We start from the raw sequence: 20,981 nt of genomic DNA on the forward strand, positions 1-20,981 counted from the left end.
CAAGAAATCTCAGAAGACAAGGCCAAGAAGATTTTCCATCAAATTTTAAACCAGTGTAGATTTCTGAAGAAATTTAATCCATCTGTTTTTTATTAATCTACACTCAGCCCACCAAAATGTTATGTTGCAAGAATTATTTGATGTCTGGAAAGCCTTAGGGAATTTGCTTTGTAAAGATTATTATTATTATTATTATTTAAATATTTGCTTTGTAGTGGGGAGTTTCCTTTAATCAAAGCAAAACTCAGACAATACCTGCTTTGGGCCAAACTCTAAACCCACAAGCCCACCCCAAACTTCAGTGTTTTCAGGCCATAATCTTATGGTTCATGATATTCATGGTCTGGAAAGCTCTACAGTCTTTATTATTACCATGAATGGACAAAGTTTTGGAGGGAGATGTTCTTCTCCCAGGCTTATGGCACCCAAATCTTTCTGCCACCTGAGCTCCAGCCTGGAATGCTCATGTGACCTCCTGCCTCTTAGAAGTCAACATGATTAAAACTGCAAGTCACTGTTCCCAGCACATCAAGCCAGCAGCCTCTCCTAGATTCCCAGGACCTGCCATCCTCCAAGCTATCTTAGCTGGAAACCTTGGAATGCTCCTTGACTCTTGATTCTCCCTTTCCCACTTACCTTACATCTAGAAGTCACCAATTCTCATTCAGACTGCCTCTCTTATTCATCCCTTTGAAATTTCCAGCATCACCATGACATAGGCACCCATAGCCAATATAATATAGTACAAAGAAAACTAGATTTGGGGTTGGAGGGCCTGGGTGCAATGGCCAGTTCTGCCCATTACTATCTTTATGACTTTGGACAAGACTCCGGCTCTCTGGGCTTCATCTATAAAATGAGGGGATGGGGGTAGGGAAGGCAGACTTGGCTTATTTCTAAGATCCCTTTCATCTCTATAATAAAGATAATAATAGCTACCATTTAAATAGTGCCCGATGCTATGCTAAGCACTTTATAAATACTGTCTCGTTGTATCTTCACAACAATTCTGGGAGTAGGTGCATTACTTTGCTCATTTTACATTTGAGGAAACTGAGGAAAAAAGAGGTTAAGTGCCTTGCCCAGGAATGCCTAGCTAGGAAGCATCTGAGGTTAGATTTGAACTCGTGTCTTCTTGACTCCGGGCTTAGCACTCTATCCACTGTGCCACCTAGCTGCCTACCTAAATGGCCAGGATTATGGCCACAGCTGACCTCCATGATTCTAATCTCTGCTTGATCCAAAACATCTTATGGTGTACTGCTGACCTAGTGCTCCTTAAACAGCAATCTCATTGTGAGCATCCTGCTGGAAGGGATCTCAGAGGCCATGCAGTTCAACCTCCTCATTCTTCAGAGGAGAAAACTGAAGCCCAGTTCTCTCTCTTTGCCTCCTTTTCCCTTACTTCTTCATATTATTTCAAACCCAAACTCTTTTGTGTGATTTCCAGGTCTTTTATAATCTCCCCTTTTATAATCTCATATTTCATATTTCACCCATATTTATAAATCTTCCCTTTTATAATCTCATATTTCATATTTAGCCCATATTTATAAATCTTCTCTTTTATAATCTCATACTTCATAGCCACTCATTGCCCACTGCTTCCTATCACGAACCTTCTTCTCTTAAGAGGCTTGTCTGCCTTTCTGTCTCTCAAACACACACACACACACACACACACACACACACACACACACACACACACACCATGGCCAACTCTACCTCTGTGGCTTTGCTCATATCTCTTGCCTCACCTAGAAAGTTCTTTTCTTCCTCCTCTGCTTATTCAAATCTGACTCATCCTTAAAGTCCAGCCAATGTCCTATCTCCTTCAGGAAGCCTCCCTGTCTTCATTCTTTATTTCTCTCTCTTCTCCAGTCTCCTATAGCACTCGTCACCATTTGCCATATAATTTGTCCCTTCCATGGGCATGACTATAGAGCAACCAAGTATCCTGATTTTCCTTCCTATGTTAACAGCTAGAGTGAATAGAAGGTGTTGGGTTTGTTGGGTTTTTTTATATCAGTGTTAAAATGAGTGACTTGTTTGGAGTAAGGAATAATTATCAAATTTTCTGTGACATTAAACAGATCTACATACGCTTAACTTGATACAGTAAAAGAAGCTTGTGTGAATCAGGTGATGCCAAGAGCCAGGGTTTCTGCCTTGTGGAGATGTTAAAGAAAGCAATAATAGGCTGTATTTATGTAGCACTTCATAGTTCATAAAGCCTGTTCTATCTGAGAGAAGCCCGTTCTCCACGTTTCCCCTTTGCAAATAATATTATTACCTTTTTATAGGTGAATAATAATAATAACTGACATTTGCACAGCATTTTAAGGTTTGCAAATTGCTTTTCATAATTCTTTCATGTGTTCTTCTCAGTAGCCCCGCTAACTTGTACTGCATTTATTATTATCCCTTTATTAAGTATAAGGAGAATGAGTCTCAGAGTTGTTGAGAGACTTGCCAAAGGTCACACAGCTAGTTTTAAAAGAGGAATTTGAACCCAGATCTCTCTCATCTCCAGGTTCAACACTTCACCTTAAGACCTTAAGTGACTGGCCAAAAGTGTAATATGGAGTAGAGCCAGACTTGAATCCAATTCTTGGAATACCAGGGCACTTTCCAGAATGCCAGAAAGGCCTCTTCAAGAGACCTCTGATGAGTCAAAATGTCCAGTTACCCACTAGACCAATGAAAACAGAGGAAAGGATTACAATTGGCTTTGTGCAAAGTGGCCGTTAATAGGGAGAACGGTGGCTGATTGGTTAAATTTGGAGAATAAAACAGAGTTAATTTGAAAGAAATCTAGAGCACAGGGAAAGCTTGGGAAAAGAGGGAAGGCATTTTGTTGTTGTTCAGTCATTTTCCATCCGTGTCCAACTCTTTGTGACCCCTTTTGGGGTTTTCTTGGCAGAGATACTAGAGTGGTTTGCCATTTTCTTCTCCAGCTCATTTTACAGATAAGGAAACTGAGGCAAATAGGGTTAAGTGATTTGCCCAGGATCACACAGCTAGTGTCTGAGGTGGGATTTGAACTCTTCCTGACTTCAGGCCCAGTACTCTATCCACTGAGTGACTAGGCCTCCTCTCAAAAGTCATAGAGGAACACAATTTTTGTTTCTTTGACACATCAATGGCATTCTTCATTAAAAATGTAGCCCCACAAAGTAAAGGAAACAGACAAATTAGGTAGAATCTCTGAAGCATTGGTAAGATTATATGCTATGCAAAAAAAAAAAAAAAGAAAGAAAACCCATCCTCGAATGCATGGCTTCAATGTGCTTCCTGAATAATAGTTTGGGGCCAAAATGATATTTAGTGATGATCTACTACATCACCTGGGCAGCTAGGTGCACAGTAGATAAAGCACTGGCCCTGGAGTCAGGAGGACCTGAGTTCAAATCCGCCCTCAGATACTTGACACTTACTAGTTGTGTGACCCTGGGCAAGTGACTTAACCCCAATTGCCTCCCAAAAATTCACTTCTTAAAGAGGCCTATTCACTGAATGGGCATTAACCTCATTCAAAGTGAGAACCTGGAAAGGCCTGAGCCTGAAAGGACCAAGGTCTCCTAACGCATCCTGGGGCATCTCCAGTCATCCTGGTGAATATCAGGCCACTGGACCCAGATGGCTCTGGAGGAGAAAATGAGGCTGGTGACCTTTCACAGCCCTCCCTCTCTCAAATCAAAGTCAACTGCAAGTCATGTCATCATTTCCCTGATGTCATGGTCCTCTTTGAGAATGAAGGACAAACACATTCATACATGCAAACTACATCACCCTATTTGTAGCACAGTGAATAAAGTGTGTGACCTGGAGTCAGAAAGACCTGAGTTCAAATCCAGTTTCAGATACTTATTACCTGTATGACCCAGGGCAGGTACCTTTCTTATCTTCAGTTTCTTCAATTATAAAATGAGGCTATTAATACCTCCCAGGATTATTATGAGGAGATAATACTTGTGAAAGTGCTTTGCAAACCTCGAAGAGTTACATAAATACTTTAATATTTGTAAGCCATGGCGGACAAAGCCATGAACTTCAAGTCAGAAGATCTGGGTTTGATTCCACCCTCTGCCATTTATTAGCTGTGTGACCATGGGGAAAGTCACAACTTCCCCAGTAGGGGAGTGACTAGAGCTCTAGTCCAATTCCCTAATTTTGCAATTTAGGAAACTGAGGCCCCATGTTTCACAGGTAGAAAGTAGGAGAACTTGGATTTTAGCTCAAACTGCAGACTGTAAATCCAATCCTCTTTCCATTACACTAGGGTTCCTTTGACAGTGCTCCATGTTGGGCATGATCCAATGTCAAGCATTTGTGCGGCTGGATTTTTTTTTCTCTTGTTGGCTAAGAAGAATGTGAGCCCCTGACATCATTTCCTGTGTCCTTCTTTCTTCAAACAACAAACTTTAGTTAGAAGGAAATTAAAATGCTACTGGCATCCCAATTTTTCACCCATGTCTTTAAAATCATTAGAGAAATATTCTAGGTTTCTTTTGAGAGGCACCGTGATGAATTGGACAGCATGCTACATCTAGGAGGACCTGGGTTCCATTTCTATCTTGGACACTGGCTGTGTGTTCACCTAACTTCTCTGAACCTCACTTTCTTCATTTGATAAATAAGGATACTCAATACTCAAATGGATCTGTGATCTCATTAATTCAGAAATTCTTTCCATTGATGAAGATTGCAACCCAGCCTCAGTTTCCTAAACTGTAAAATCAGGGCATTGGACTAGATCTCTATTCATTTCCCTATTCAATAAACTACAGTGGTTCCCTGTTGCCTCTGGGAAAAAATATAAGCTATTCTGTTTGTTTAGCTTTTTTTTTTCCTTTTTTTATTTTATTTTTATTTTTTATTTAATATATTTAGTTTTCAGCATTGATTTTCACAAGAGTTTGAATTACAAATTTTCTCCCCATTTCTACCCTCCCCCCCCACTCCAAGATGACATATATTCTGGTTGCCCTGTTCCCCAGTCAGCCCTCCCTTCTGTCACTCCACTCCCCTCCCATCCCCTTTTCCCTTTATTTCTTGTAGGGCAAGATAAATTTCTACGCCCCATTGCCTGTGTATCTCATTTTCTAGTTGCATGCCAAAAACTTTTTTTTTTGTTTTTGAATATCTGTTTTTAAAACCCTGAGTTCTAAATTGTCTCCCCTCTTCCCTTCCCACCCACCCTCCCCAAGAAGTCAAGCAATTCAACATAGGCCACATGCGTATCATTATGTATAACCCTTCCACAATACTCGTGTTGTGAAAGACTATATTTTGCTCCTTCCTAACCAATCCCCCTTTATTGAATTTTCTCCCTTGACCCTGTCCCTTTTCGAAAGTGTTTGTTTTTGATTACTTCCTCTCCCATCTGCCCTCCCTTCTATCATCCGCCCTTTTTTATCTTCTTCCTCCTTCTTTCCTGTGGGGTAAGATACCCAATTGAGTGTGTATAGTATTCCCTCCTCAGGTCAAATCCAATGAGAGCAAGATTCACTCATTCCCCCTCACCTGACTTCTCTTCCCTTCCTACAGAACTGCTCCTTCTTGCCACTTTTATGCGAGATAATTTACCCCATTTTATCTCTCCCTATCTCCCTTTCTCAATATATTTCTCTCTCATCCCTTAATTTCATTTTATTTCTTTTAGATATCTTCCCTTCATCCTCACTTCATCCTGTGCGCTCTCTCTCTCTCTCTCTCTCTCTATATATATATATATATATATATATGTATATATATATATACACACACACACATACATATATACATACATACACACTCACATATACATATATATACATAAATATATATATATATATATATATATATATATATATATATATATGCATATTCCCTTCAGCCACCCTAATACTGAGGTCTCATGAATCATACACATCATCTTTCCATGTAGGAATGTAAAAAAAACAGTTCAACTTTAGTAAGTCCCTTGCAATTTCCATTTCTTGATTACCTTTTCATGCTTCTCTTGATTCTTGTGTTTGAAAGTCAAATTTTCTATTCAGCTCTGGTCTTTTCACTGAGAAAGCTTGAAAGTCCTCTGTTTTATTGAAAGTTCATATTCTGCCTTGGAGCATGATACTCAGTTTTGCTGGGTAGGTGATTCTTGGTTTTAATCCTAGCTCCATTGACCTCCGGAATGTCATATTGCAAGCCCTTCGATCTCTTAATGTAGAAGCTGCTAGATCTTGGATTATTCTGATTGTGTTTCCACAATACTGAAATTGTTTCTTTCTGGATGCTTGCAGTATTTTCTCCTTGATCTGGGAGCTCTGGAATGTGGTGACAATATTCCTAGGAGATTTTTGGGATCTGTTTGAGGAGGCGATCGGTAGATTCTTTCCATTTCTATTTTTCCCTGTGGCTCTCGAATATCAGGGCAGTTCTCCTTGATAATTTCTTGAAAGATGATATTTAGGCTCTTTTTTTGATCATGGCTTTCAGGTAGTCCAATAATTTTTAAATTATCTCTCCTGGATCTATTTTCCAGGTCAGTGGTTTTTCCAATGAGATATTTTACATTGTCTTCGACTTTTTCATTCCTTTGGTTCTGTTTTATAATATCTTGATTTCTCATAGAGTCACTAGCTTCCCCTTGCTCCAATCTAATTTTTAAGGTAGTATTTTCTTCAGTGGTCTTTTGGACCTCCTTTTCCATTTGGCTAATTCTGCCTTTCAAGGCATTCTTCTCCTCATTGGCTTTTTGGAGCTCTCTTGCCATTTGAGTTAGTCTATTTTTTAAGATATTTTTTTCTTCAGTGTATTTTTCAGCATTTTGGGGGGTCTCCTTTAGCAAATCATTGACTTGTTTTTCATGGTTTTCTCGCATCCTTCTCATTTCTCTTCCCAATTTTTCCTCTACTTCTCTAACTTGCTTTTCCAAATCCTTTTTGAGCTCTTCCATGGCCTGAGACCAGTTCATGTTTTTCTTGGAGGCTTTTGTTGTAGGCTTTATGACTTTGTTGACTTCTTCTGTCTGTATGTTTTGGTCTTCTTTGTCACCAAAGAAAGAATCCAAAGTCTGAGACTGTATCTGGGTGTGTTTTCGCTGCCTGGCCATATTCCCAACCAACTGACTTGACCCTTGAGTTTTTCAGTAGGGTATGACTGCTTGTAGACCAAAGAGTTCTATGTTCCATGCTTGGGGGGATGCACTAGCTCTGCCACACTAACACTCCTCCTACCCCAAGAACCCCCAACCCAGACTGCGCTTAGATCTTCAGCAGGCTGTGCACTCCTGCTCTGATCTGCCACTTAACTCCTCCCACCAGGTGGGCCTGGGTCCAGAAGCAACTGCAGCTGTACTTCTGTAGCTGCCCCACCTCCGCTGCCTCTGGGGCGGTAGCCAAACCCGGAACTCCTACTCCCGCAGCTTTTCCCACTAACCTTCTCTGTTGTCTTTGGTGTTTGTGGGTTGAGAAGTCTGGTAACTGCTGCAGCTCACTGATTCAGGGTGCTAGGGCACGCTCCTCCCGGCTCCTGGTCTGGTTGGTCTGCGCCGCTCATGCTGGGCTCTGCTCCGCTCCGCTCTGCTCTGCTCCCAGCTCCGTGAGGGATAGACCTCACCCAGAGACCATCCAGGCTTTCCTGGGCTGGAGTCCTGCTTCCCTCTGCTCTTTTATGGGTTCTGAAGTTCTAAAATTGGTTCAGAGCCATTTTTTATAGGTTTTTGGAGGGACTCAGTGGGGAGCTCATGCTAGTCCCTGCTTTTCAGCCGCCATCTTCTTGTTTAGCTTTTAAAGTCCTTCCCAACCTGGCCTCGACTTCCCTTATTCACCCTTATTGTTGGAAGTACCGCATCCTATACATTCACCAAAATGGTCTTACTGCTATTTTTCATGCATGACACTCCATCTCCCATTCATCCTTTTTCTTGGAATGCACTCCCAATTTATCTCCACCTCTTAGAATTCCTTGTTTCCTTCAAATCTTTGCTCTAGCAAGAACATCCCTCACAGAAAGCCTTTCCTGATCCCCGCAGCTACTGATGCCCTCCCAAATTATGCTGAATTTGTTTTGTTTTAAATATGCTTTTTATATACATACTTAAATACATGTTGTCTCTCCCTCCCCTCTTCTCCCACATGAATGTCAACTTCTTGAGGACAAGGACTGGTTCATTTTTTGTCTTTTTTATTGGCAGCACCTACTGTGGTGCCTGGCACATAATAGGTGTTTAATAAATGTTTTCTGACTGATCATTCAATTGACCCAAGATGCCCCTCAAATTATGCTGAATTTATTTTATTTCAAATATGCTTTATATACACATACTCACATACATGTTGTCTCTCCCTCCCTTCTCCCCACCTAAATGTAAACTCCTTGAGGACAAGGACTGGTTCATTTTTTGTCTTTTTTTGTTGGCAGCACCTATGATGGTGCCTGGCACATAATAGGTGACTGATCATTCAATTGACCTAAGGTTCCTTCCAGCTCTAGGCCTATGATTATAGCCCAGTGCTTGGCACATAGGAAGTATTAAATACATGTTTATTGATGGACATCTGAGAATCTGTGCATGAAATAAAGGGGGCAGAGGAGTAGAGTAAGTTGAGACTAGTCACACATTCCACTGAACTAGGGCTTTCATCCATTGCCACACATAGCGACCCTTACCCACATCTACACATATGACCTAACTGATGCAGAGTCAGTGGCACTGTTATTCTGCAGCCAAGACATCTTATACAGAACTTTAAACCCTTATACTCTGACCCTACAGCACCTCTGGTCCCTTCCTCAAATGAATCATCATATGATTTTGTTTCTGAATTGGAATCTTAGGAATAACTTCTTAGGAGAATTGGAAGGAACCTCTTCAGGTGGCAGAGGCCCACAAGTCTGTCACTCTCTGTGGGAAGGAAGAAGAAAGGGGGTAAAAGGGTGGAAGAAAACTTGTCTGAATTGACCAAGTTACCAGGATGCTGATAAGAACTGGTCCAGGCTAGGTTACTTGGGTTTTCATCTAAGAACATGACTTTGAGATCCCCATGTGTCTCCAACAAGTGGAAAAGAAGATGGTGCCCTCTCAAGTGACCATATGTCTATGTAGATAAAGAAAGGATGGCAATGGCGCGGCTAGGTGGTGCAGTGGATAGAACATTGGCCCTAGAGTCAAGAGGCTCTGAGTTCAAATATAACCTCAGATACTTACTAGCTGTGTGACCCTGGGAAAATCTCTTAATCCTGATTGACTTTTTTTTAAAAAATGGCAAATTGGAAGGCATTCTAAACTTGGCATCAGAAGACCTGGGTTCAAATCTTGGCTCCACCATTCATTATATTAATAATGTACCATGAACAAATTACCTGAAGCTCTCAGTCTCAGTTTTGTCATGTGTGAAATGGGGATGACATATGTATTTACCTCCCACAGTTGCTGTGACAAAGCATTCTATAAGTTATAGTTACGTAAGGTGAACTTTTTTATAGTACTGCATTATAAATTTGCTTTTTGGGAACATTGCTTATGATACCAGAGATAGGCTCCTGACAAATAATGAAGTAAACATAGAAAGAAAATATTTAGCAGGAAATTTAGCAAACTCATCAGGAAGAATTTACATCAAAATTTGAAATAAGGAGAAAAAAGCCCAGAAAACATTGAAACGTGATGGTACAGAGACTAATACACATAATATAGCTGTATCAGATTGAAAGAGGTGTCCAATAATTTGCAGATATAAATAACTTAGGAGTTCAGGAACAGTCTGAGGCATAGAATATAGATAACAAATAATATTCCCTTGAAATATTAATATGAAGTGGCAAATGCCATCTCATAGATGTAACTGATTTGGTATGATGGGATGCATGACTGAAACAAGGCAATGGAGAGGAGTATATCATGTTAGAAAGAAAGAGAGCTAATAGAAAAAGAAAGTAAAACTGAGTAACAGTTAGATATGTGCCCATCTGGAAATCCACAAGCCTGAGGCTAGCACAATTGAATGAAGATGATAAAAGGAGACAAAAAGCAAAAGTGATAAAACTATAAGAGTTTTGTTGCAGATGGCCCAGTCAGATGGAGGATATGGATGATGCTTCCCTAATATAGACCATAAAGCTGACAAAGAGTTAAAATGGACTTGTTCTAAATGGGGCATATCAACTATTTAGACATTTTTTAATGTCTAAATTTAATTCGAATTAAACAACATTAATGACAACAACAAATTAAACAACAAATTTAATTCAGTTCAATAGACATTCTTAGGTACCTACTATGTGTAAATAACTCTGCTAGGAGTTGGGAATATCATTCTACTAAAAGCAGATACTTTAATACTAAAAGCAGGACCTCTGAAAAATTCTTGACAACTTCATAGCTCAGGTAGTAGAGAATATAATGCTACTCGACTTAATTCTGACCAACATGGAAGAACTAATTGTTGCTGCAGAAATAAAAAGAACCTGTGTCATTTTGGAATTTGTAATGCTGAAGGGAGGGAGCTCTGAGCAAAACCAATCACCCAAGGTGTGAGCATTCTTTGGGCAACAATATTTATCAGTCACATATCCACCTAGTATCATCTGTGGAAGGAGTCCTAGATTTTGAGTCAGGACACTTGTTCTCTTCCATATGGCCTTGAGCAAGACATTTAACCTCTTTCTGAATTTCATTGTCCTCTTGTATAAAATAGTATAAAATGCAGATAAGAAAATTTACACTTCCTACCCCAGAGGGTTATAGAAAGCAAAGTACTTCATAAACCTTAAAGTGCTGTAGGAATGTGAATCAATCAACCAGTAAGCATTTATTAAGCACCTACTGTATACTGGGCATTATGCTATGCTCTAGAGAGACACATATAAAAACCAAAAGTGAATTATTATTGATGTCAAAAAGTGTCACAAAACTGAAAGACTTATGAGGAGAAACAAAGTGAAATAAGGATTGCAAAACAGATTAGATAATGCAGAGGTTCCCTCTGTTTTTCATTGGTTAATTATTCAAGATAAACGTCCGTTTCTTAGAATTGGGACAGAAATGCAAGCTGTAAAGAAGGACATGTCTTTGGAAAATGCCCCATCCATCCTCCTTCCTTCACACAATCTCTTTTTCCAGAAGCTTTTAGAAGCATTGTCTTGGAAAACTTCTCTTGAGGAAAAAAAAAAACCTTGTGTCTTTTCTAACATCTAATCCTTTCTCCATTCCCCCCTACCACACATAACTCTTCATTATAGTAAATACCGGGCGTATTTGCAAGGTTCTCCTCCTTTATTACAGTAAATAACGGGTGTATTTCCAAGGTTTTCCTCCCTTCCAAAACCAACCTTATCAGTAAACAGAATAGGCAGCTCCCCAACGTGACTTGAGAAGTAACAAGAAGCTCCTCAAAAATAACACATCCAAGGGGGCTGCTAGATGACACAGCGAATAGAGCACTGGTCCTGCAGTCAGGAGGACCGGAGTTCAAACTCAGCCTCAGACACTTGACACTTACTAGCTGTGTAACCTTGGGCAAGTCACTTAACCCCAATTGCCCTGCCTTCCCCCCTCCAAAAAAAAATAACACATCCAGGCTCAGTGCCAGGCTCAGGATGCTTGGAATCATTCTATTAGTTATTCTGTTCTCCAATACAGAATATCTTGAAGGTTTAAAAGTCTCTTATTAAAATATAAATACCACACGGGAAAAATTATACCTCCCTCTCCATTCTCATCTTACTCCTCTGGGGAGGATTATGATTATAGAAACCAATGGATTTTGGGTAGTACACTGTAAAAATAATTGGTCCTGAAGTCAGGAGACCTGGGTTCAAATCCTGTCACTGACACTTAGGCAAGTCATCTAACTTCTCTGAGATTCAGATTCCTTATCTTTAAAACAGGGGTAATAAAGCTTACATGACCCGTGTCACAGGATTTTTATAAGGAAAATGTTTCTATACCTTGAAATGCAACAGAAATATTGTTTGTTTGTATGATAATGAGTAAAGTTTTTAGAAAGAGACACATTCAATATGAGGACCAGGGGGAGAGAAAGACTCATAAGCTAGGGCCACATTTTACTTATCTCACTATTTTGCTGAGACCTGACTCCACTATCTATCATTAATATTTTTTCAAGTAATCTTTTTTACTGGACAAAATCTGGGATCTTGAATGATTTCAAAATTGCGCATGCACATACCATGCATCTGTCTCAAGGCTTTGGTCATCTCCTCAATGGATGTCCTCAGCTGCTTCAAGGCCTGGAGCAGATCATCATCACTGGGCTGGAGAACTGCATTTATGGCCTGAGCCAGTGCCTGAGGAACAGATAGAGGTAAAGGACACACCTCTTGAGGGTTTGGGGTAAAGTTGCTGGGGACCCCAGTAGCATCCCGTGCATCTGATTCTCTGTCTTGTATCCTGGTTAGATGATGAAATCCCTCCTGCACCTGCATCAAGGCAACCCTGCAAGCCCACTGATAGCCCATCTATGTTGGACGTGTTTCTGGGACACAGCTTGGCAGCACGAATTTGAATCAAAAGGCCTAAACTCCACTCTCAGATGTAGCATTTCCTAGCTGTGTAATTACAGGAAGTCATTGGCAGGAGTGGGGGGTGGGAGGAATGTATATGAGAATTTTCTCTCCAAGAATCTGGTACCGATGGGACATTATTCCTTAACTTTTTAGAAGGCTGGGTCCAAACTTTCCAGACACCTGATACCCTCCAGGAAACCCTTTCTCCTTCAGCCAAAAGGCTGGAGTTCAGGAACCGTCAACCTCTTGGACATGAGGTTCCACTTTCCCTGGCTCTTCTCTCTCAATATCTGCAGCTATGTCCTCTACCAGAAACCCTGTCGAGTATAAAAGTGTAAACCTGCCATTATGAACTTCATAGTTTAGTACTCTGTGCTCCATAGCACCACCTTCTGGTGCATCAGGTCCCTCTTCAAAGGATATGTGAGTGACAACACTTGCAACTGCAATATGCCTCTGCCATTAGTAAGTGGAACATGTGATGTCTATGCTCCACTCTAGTGCAGTCTCCTACAAGAGGGGGCCTCTCTTCATTCACCCAGAGTTTAGTGTGCTCTCCCACCAAAACTACTTTTATGGATTTTGTAATTCTTGAGCAGCCCCAGCTTCTTGGGAGTTAGAGGATCATGCAAGTGGCTTCATTCCAAGAAGAGCGACAAGGAATTGATGCACAAAGTAGGGGCACAAAAGAAGGAAGTAAGGCAGGACAGCATAAAGAATATTTGCTCTGGAGTGAGAGGACCTGAATTCAAATTCTGCCTCTGATAATTGCTACCTGTATGACATCTTTCAAGTTCCTTAATCTCCCTATGCTTCTGCTTCCTCAGCTTAAAATAAAGGGGTTGAAACAAATGGCCTCTTTCCACTCTAGAACTAGGATCCCATTTTTAGTCCTTCCTCTTTATTTTTTCCATGTTTTATTAGAACAGTGTAGGGACCAATGGGAAAGAGATTGCCTCTAACAGTCCAGAGTTCATTTTCTTTCTGGGGAAGGTCGGAAGACCATAGAGTAGTAGCATAAGGCTGGAAGTCTCTATGAGTCCCTTGGATAACAGTGGAATTCAATGAAAAGTTGGCAGGGGCAGGGGGAGGGAGAGGGTTAGAATCTCTTCTTTATAATCCAGTATTATTTCCCTTTCTAAGGCAGTCTAAACCACAAGACAGTATTTTGATTATGAGGGAGTACCGTAGGGAGAATATGAGATTTATAGGAAGAGGAAAATTAAATCACGTATTTACAGGTGATTAGGAATCATTTATACGTTTTCTGCAGGTTCTGTGGCGGGGATAGAAAAGTTGTCCTTACCTAGTATCTTTCATTACCTTGAGTATTTATAGCAGAGCTGGAGGTTCTTTTACCCCCATCTGTGGATGTCTAGATACAAATTATATTTGAGCTTGATTCTGAGGACCCCAAGGGAAACTCTAGGATCACGGGAGGGTAACCTGTGGCCTCAAGCCACATGTGGCCCTCTAGGTCCTCAAGTGTGGCCCTTTGAGTGAATTCAAACTTCATCCAAATTTCACATAACAAACCCCCTGAATCCAAACTTCACGGAGCAAGCCTTTTATTATGGGGATTTGTTCTGTGATATTTGGATTCAGAAGATTTGTTCTGTGAAGTTTAGATTCAGTCAAAATGCTGCACTTGAGGACCTAGAGGCCTACATGTGCCTCAAGGCCTCAGGTTCCCTACCCTTGCTCTAGGTAGTGATATTGTTGTTGTTTACTCATTTTCAGTCAGGTCTCACTCTGTCTTTTGTGGTTTTCTTGGCAAAGATACTAGAGTGATTTGCCATTTCCTTCTCCAGCTCATCTTACAGATGAGACAACTAATACAAACAGAGTTAAGTGACTTGCTCAGGGTCATACAGCCAGTGAGTGTCTGAGACCAGATTTAAACTCAGCTCTTCCTGAGTCCAGGCTCAGCATTCTATTCGCTGCACCACCTGGCTGCCCAAGGAAGTGATAAAATGAGCCAACTAAAGAATGAAGGAGAGGAAGGGTTGCTCAAAGATTGAACACAAGTCTTTATATGCCCTGAACCTGGGAGTTAAGCCATGATAAGAAAGAAAGAAAGAAAGAAAGAAAGAAAGAAAGAAAGAAAGAAAGAAAGAAAGAAAGAGAAAGGAAGGAAGGAAAAGAGAAAGAAAGAAAGAGAGAGAGAGAAAGGAAGAAAGAAAGAAAGAAAGAAAGAAAGAAGAAAGGAAGGAAGAAAAGAAGGAAGGAAGGAAGAAAGAAAGAAAGAAAGAAAGAGAAAGGAAGGAAGGAAAAGAGAAAGAAAGAAAGAGAGAGAGAGAAAGGAAGAAAGAAAGGAAGAGAGAAAGGAGGAAAGAGAGAGAGAGAAAGAAGAAAGAAAGAAAGAAAGTAGGAAAGGAGGAAGGAAGAAGGAAGAAAAAAGGAAGGAAGAATTATATATGTATATGCATACATTGAAAAATATACAGTTACTATAATAAATATATAGATCTGTATACACAAAGTGTGTATATAGATATATATGCACATAGTGCACATGTAGGTATATGCGTACATATGCATACTATAGTGTATATGCATCTACATATGTGGCATATTTATATTTGTGTCTATGTACATGCATACATATATTTGTGTGTACATGTATACATTTGTAATGTGTGGTATTTGTGTATATATGCATACGTATATGTGTATGTGTATATATTAGAATTTGCTGGGCACAGGGTAGAGTCCTAAGGTGCCCTAAGGTCTATAGCTGCCCCACAGGGACCAGGGAGAGATCAGGGAAAGTGGACATACTTATAGACCCAAATTCTTACAAAAAAGGGAAAAAAGGTCAGTATAGATAGAATGACTTCACATTCTGTATTCAATGCCAATTTCTTACTAGGGAGGCTTCAGTCAGGGTAAAAAAAAACTAATTAGAATGGAATTATAAGCAGAACTTTGGATTTGTATAAGTCTGATTTGGGAAGAAATAAATGAGTGACCCATATAAAAGCCGTAAGATATTTAAATACCATTCATTCTAACACAGTCATTTTCCAACATCATAGCTAGAAGGGGCCCCCAGGGATATCTATTTAATCCAACCTCCCCTATTTTACTGATGAGAAACTTAGGCTCAGAGAGGGGTCATGATTTATTCAGGGTTGCCCAGGGAAGACATGCTTCAGAGGCAAATTATTTTACTTTCAAATCTAGAGGTTTTTTAATATGCTACTGACGGCTATCCTTACCCATTGTATGCTTTGCTTTATTCTTTAACTATTTCAGGGTGTTGTGGAAGGGAAGTGGGATATCCCTCACACTTATCATTACCAAGTCCTTACAAACACCATCTACAATCAGGGAATCTGATTCAAATGGGTCTTTAGAGTTCTCCTAGTTTAATCCATACCTGAATATTTCTCCCTTTACAATGTCACCAGTAAGTGGCCGTACAGCCTTGGTTTAAGGACCTCCAGGGAAAGGGAATCTCCTAAGCCTATTCTACTTTGGGGCATCTTTTCCTTGTATAAAGAGAAAATTTGTCTTTCTGAAACTTTCTGTCATTGCTTCTCTGTCAATCCTCTGGTGCCAGGCAGTGTCAGTCTAATCACTCCTCCACATAATGGTATCTTTCAAATATTTGAAGGCTAACATCATATCCAGAAAAGTAATATGTTATGATAAAGAGCTGTTCTCAGATAAAGGATGACCTAGGTTTAAGCCATACTTCCTTCATGTACAGTATTATTGGCTGTGTGAACCTGGTCCAGCCACTTAACTTCTAAATGCCTCAAGCAAATCTCTAAGATTAGGAAGTACAGAGCAGGTGATCATCATGAGTAGTAGATAGAGTTTCCTCAGTTTGCCCAAAGATCAATTGTTAATGAATGAAAGTGTCAGACCTCAGTCTTATGATACCCACTTCAATACCCTTTACACTTCCTTGTCTTTCTGGTAAGCTTCCTGAGGCCAGGGACCTTGTCTTAAACTTTATCTCCACCACAGAGTGCGTCATGGTGCAAAGTAGGTACTCAATATATACTAGTTGAATTGAATTAGGGAGACAACTTGTCTCTGTCATTCAACTTTTTAAAAATCATATTTTTTTAAATCAGCAAAACTCTGCCTTCTTACCCTCCTATCTGAAACCCCATCCCACCCCTTTCAACTTGGGAACTAAAGAAAAAACAAACTCTATCACAAATAGGTATAATCTATCAAAATAAGTTTCCACATTGGTCATGTCCTATGTAATATGCATGTGTATATACATATATATGTGTATGTATATGTAATCTCTTTATTATATTTGTATATATGTCACTTTATATATACATATTTGTCTCATTCAGCACTCTGACTGCCTCTATCAGCATGTTTTATCACTAGTCCTCTGAAATCCTGGTTGGTCATAATACTGATAAGACTTCCTTTTCCTTTTAAGATTTCTTGAAATACGAGGTTTAAGTTAATTTTTTTTGGTTATGGCATTCAAATAGTCCAATGATTAAGTTTTTTCCCCTCAATTTGTTTTCCAGGTCATTAGTTTTTATAATGAGATACCTTCTATTTTCTAGCCTTTGGACTTTTGTTTTAATATTGTTATATTCTAAGTTTCAGGGAGTTTGTTGCTTAAGCAAGGTTTTGTACTTATTATGTAAAGTTGCTGATTCCCTTTCTAATTTTTTTCTTCCATATTATTCATTTCTTTTTCAATTTTTTCTTCAAGTGCTCTCACTTCATTTATTAAAAAAATTTTTTAACTCTTGATGCCAGAAGTAGTTCCAAGAATTGTCTTCCAGGTCTAGTTGAGTTTGTGTCAAAGCTGTGTTTCCTTTAAGGCTTTGCTTATAGATGTTTGGGAATCATTTTCTTCTATATTCATATCTTGAGCATCTCTGTTGTAGAACTCATTGCTTTTATGGGATATTGAGGGTTGGGTTATTCTTGGTTCCCACTTATAGCCTGGGGTCCTGCAAGCTTTCAATGCTCTCAAAGTAGTCTGATCTAGGGAAAAGTCTGATTACACCACCCCTCTGATCTGAGCTCTGCAAGTTCCTGACCTGGGTTTGGTTCCAAGCAATAGTAGACTGCTGTTAGACTCAGCTCCTTTCAGCCAGCTAGGAAGTTTTGCTGGTTCAAAGTGACAAAACTGTAGACCCTGCTTTGCTTTGATATTCCTCCTCTGGTATTTTTCTGCTGCAGGTCTAGCTAGATGTTGGAACTGAGACCCTGCTCTGCTCCTCTCAGTTGAACCAAGCCATTTCTACTTCTGACTTCTGAACTTCCTCCTTTTTCTATACATTGTGTAGGGATTCCCTACTGGGGAAAGCCAACCCTGTGTGCAAATTTTCTTCTCAGTTCCCTCTAGTTCTGTGACCCAGAACTGAGTGGTGGGTGACAAAGCTTCCAGTTGCTACCTGTCCAGGACACAGTATCCCAGTACGGTTCCGGCAGTGCTCCAGTGTAGGTTTGGGACCTCCTCTTGCCCCGGTGCATGGGCTTTCTCTGAGCACCAGAGTGCTCACATGCACTGTGCTCCTGCCCCAATCCAGTCATCATTATTCTCAGACCTTCCTTTCTATCTTGCTAAGCTGACCTGGGACAAACAAAGGACTTGTTGTGACTTTTTTCTAGACTTCCCCATCAGGATTCTGTCTACAGCATTTTCTAGATCTGTTTAGTGGAGTTCTATGGTTGGAGCTCAGCTTTTTGCTTCCTACTATCTGCCAACTTGGTTCTGCCCCATTCTCATTGGACTTTAACAAACATCTATTAAATACCTTTTAGGTTCAGAGGTTCAGACCCCTGTTAGGATCTGGGAGGATACAAAAATTAAATAAGATGCCAGCCCGGCCCTCATGAAGTTCTCAGTCTAGTAGCTGGCTATGGCACCTAACCAAATACTACAAAATACAGCATGGTAAGTACATGGATGGTGACTGTTGTCACCAAGAGTTGTGTCCCTAGCCAAGTGAACTTGAGTAGTCTGAATGGTCAAGCCATTCAACAAACAAGCACTTATTAAGCCCTTGCTATGCACCATGCTCTGGATTAGATGCTGAAGATACAAAGATTTAAGTGAAACAATCCTTACCCTAAAGGATTTTATGTTCTAATGGGGAAGACGGTGAACAGAAATATAATTAAGTATATACCAATAAAAATAATAAGCAAATAATATTGGGAGAGAACACCAACAGACAAGGGGGTCAAGAAAGGCTTCCTTAAATCTAAACTGGAAATAAAGTTAAGGAGAGCTTTCAGAGGTCAGAAGACCCAGAATCTGGTCCCAGATTGACCACTAGATGGCAGGATAAACCCTTACATCTCTAAGTCTGTTTTCTCATCTGTAAAGTGGTGAAAATAATAAAAGTCCTTCCTACATCACAGGGCCTTATATGAGCCGGAGTGATTAGTATGTACATCAAAGCATTTTCAGAGTTTGTGAGGAAAGTGGCCAGGGGAGGTCTGTGTCTGCAAAAAGCATGCTTAGTGAATAGAGAGAAGCTGGGAAATACTGTATGTAGATGATGGGATGAAGGAAGGGGAGAAGCAATTTTAGAGTTGGAAGGAACCTTAGAGATCATTTCATCAGTGCCCTAAATTTACTGATGAAAGTAACCAAGAGATTGAATGATTTCCCCAAATCACGGAAATAGCAAATCATCTTAAGTCAATCCTAGTGTTCATTCTACTATCCCCTACCCCTATTCCAAGTTAAACTAAGACCAGTTCTTATTTCTCAATCAACAAAAGTTTTTGAGTGTCTGCTAGATAGAAGGCATTATCTAGGAGATATGGAGAATGCAAGAAAGTATAATACATAGTTTCTGCCCTCAAAGAACTTAAAATCTAGATGAAGAGACAGGATAGCTAATCCACAGGGGTGTGCTGGCAGAAGTTTAACAATCAGCTTTATGAAAACCCATGACACATTTTTAAGTTTAACCTTCATTATTAACATTTTCACCATCACTTTCTTAAGTCTAGAAAATCAAGAAAACAATAAATCACACCCTGGTTTATAGTATTTTCTGGCATGAGCATTCACACTGAAAATTTAATAATCAGCTCAAGGTAGCTCCAGCACACCCCTGAACCGTAGCCCCCCAAAGACAGTTAGTCATTGAAAGCAATATACAGCAGGGCTGATGGGGGGGGGGTAAATTATTACTCTTAAAAATAAAGTCAAGTATGAAACTAGTTTCTTGTGTCTTGTGACACCTTGTATCAGTAAGATATGCATTCATGTGCCTGCCTCCTGGCTGAAAAAAAAATGGAATTAGATGAATTAATCTTGAGTTGGGGCAGTGGGTTTATAACTAAATACAAAGAATAATAGTCTAAGAATCATAGGTTCATGGGGCACACATATTTAGAGGCAGAAGAGACCTTATAGGTAAACTGATCCAACCCTATCATTTTGTAGATCAGGAAACTGAGGCCTAGAGATTCTAAGTGATTTATTAAAAGTCACACAGATATTAAGTATCAAAGGCTGGGCTTGAACCCAAAACCTCCAATGAACTCCAGCATGTTTTCCCCTGAACTATGTCATTTAGTTCTAAATACCTCTAACTTACTCTGTGATCCTGCCTCTGACATTTACTAAGTGACCTGTTGCAAGGCATCTCACACACACACCCCCACCTCAGTTTCCTCATCTGTAAAATGAGGGAATTGGAGGCCTCTTTTAGCTCTAGTTCTATGCTGCTAAGACAGTGAGCTCTTCAGACTCTCTAGGTTTCTTCCCCTTGTAAAATTAAGGTTAACTTCATTTCAAAGAGTTCTTCCAGCTCTACTATTCTGTGTTCTCTCTTCTAACGTCCTGTATTGTAAGGTCCCCTTCAGCCATAATATTTTGTATAACACTCTGTGTCCTAAGGTCCCTTCCAGCTCTGACATCACACGAGTTTAGGTGCTTTAGTTCAATAGAAGGCAAAATCACTAGGGAGTTGGGTCTTGGTTCTCTGAGTGGCCATGAGTAACTGCTGGAAGCTGGCAGAGAATATTAGAAAGGCAAATTGTAGATGTCGGGTATTAGGGCTAAAAAGAAGCTATCAGGCTGACATCTAGATAGAGTAAAGGTTCTGGTTGGGGAAGTACCTTTATCCCGGGCACTGCTGCCTTCTCCACCAGAAGGGTCACTAGGATGAAGCCCTTCAGGCTCTCACCTCCTGGAAGTGAGACAATGGTGTCCAGGTTCCTTAAGGAAAAAAAAATCATATGCTCAGAGAGCAATGCACCTCCTCCTTCCCCCGTCCTCTTCTTCCCATGAGTCTGATACTTCTGCAGCCTCTCAAGACTACCCAGAAGCACAGAATCTCAGAATTTTGAACTGGAAGGGACTTTCATGGCCATCTAAGACCTTCACTAATAACAATTACTATTATTCTATTTGAAATAATTCCTAATTATTATTCTACTCCAAATAATTCTAACATTTATATAGATCTTTAAGTTTTGCAAAGCAATTTACAATTATTATCTTA

General features: G+C 40.0%; 1 protein-coding gene across 4 annotated transcripts in view; it reads right to left on the bottom strand.

The window, feature by feature from the left end:
- Window positions 1–20,981, bottom strand: part of IDO2 (indoleamine 2,3-dioxygenase 2) — a 73,248-nt gene that overhangs the window by 20,512 nt on the left and 31,755 nt on the right. For all 4 annotated transcript variants that reach the window (XM_036752910.1, XM_036752909.1, XM_036752908.1 and 1 more), the window contains 2 exons: window positions 20,596–20,695; window positions 12,177–12,294 (listed from right to left, as the gene is read on the bottom strand). In XM_036752910.1, the coding sequence (XP_036608805.1) occupies window positions 12,177–12,294; window positions 20,596–20,695 (218 nt within the window). The remainder of the gene's footprint in view (window positions 1–12,176; window positions 12,295–20,595; window positions 20,696–20,981) is intronic.

This window comes from Trichosurus vulpecula, chromosome 3 (assembly GCF_011100635.1).
Source record: "Trichosurus vulpecula isolate mTriVul1 chromosome 3, mTriVul1.pri, whole genome shotgun sequence".
Taxonomy (NCBI): domain Eukaryota; kingdom Metazoa; phylum Chordata; class Mammalia; order Diprotodontia; family Phalangeridae; genus Trichosurus; species Trichosurus vulpecula.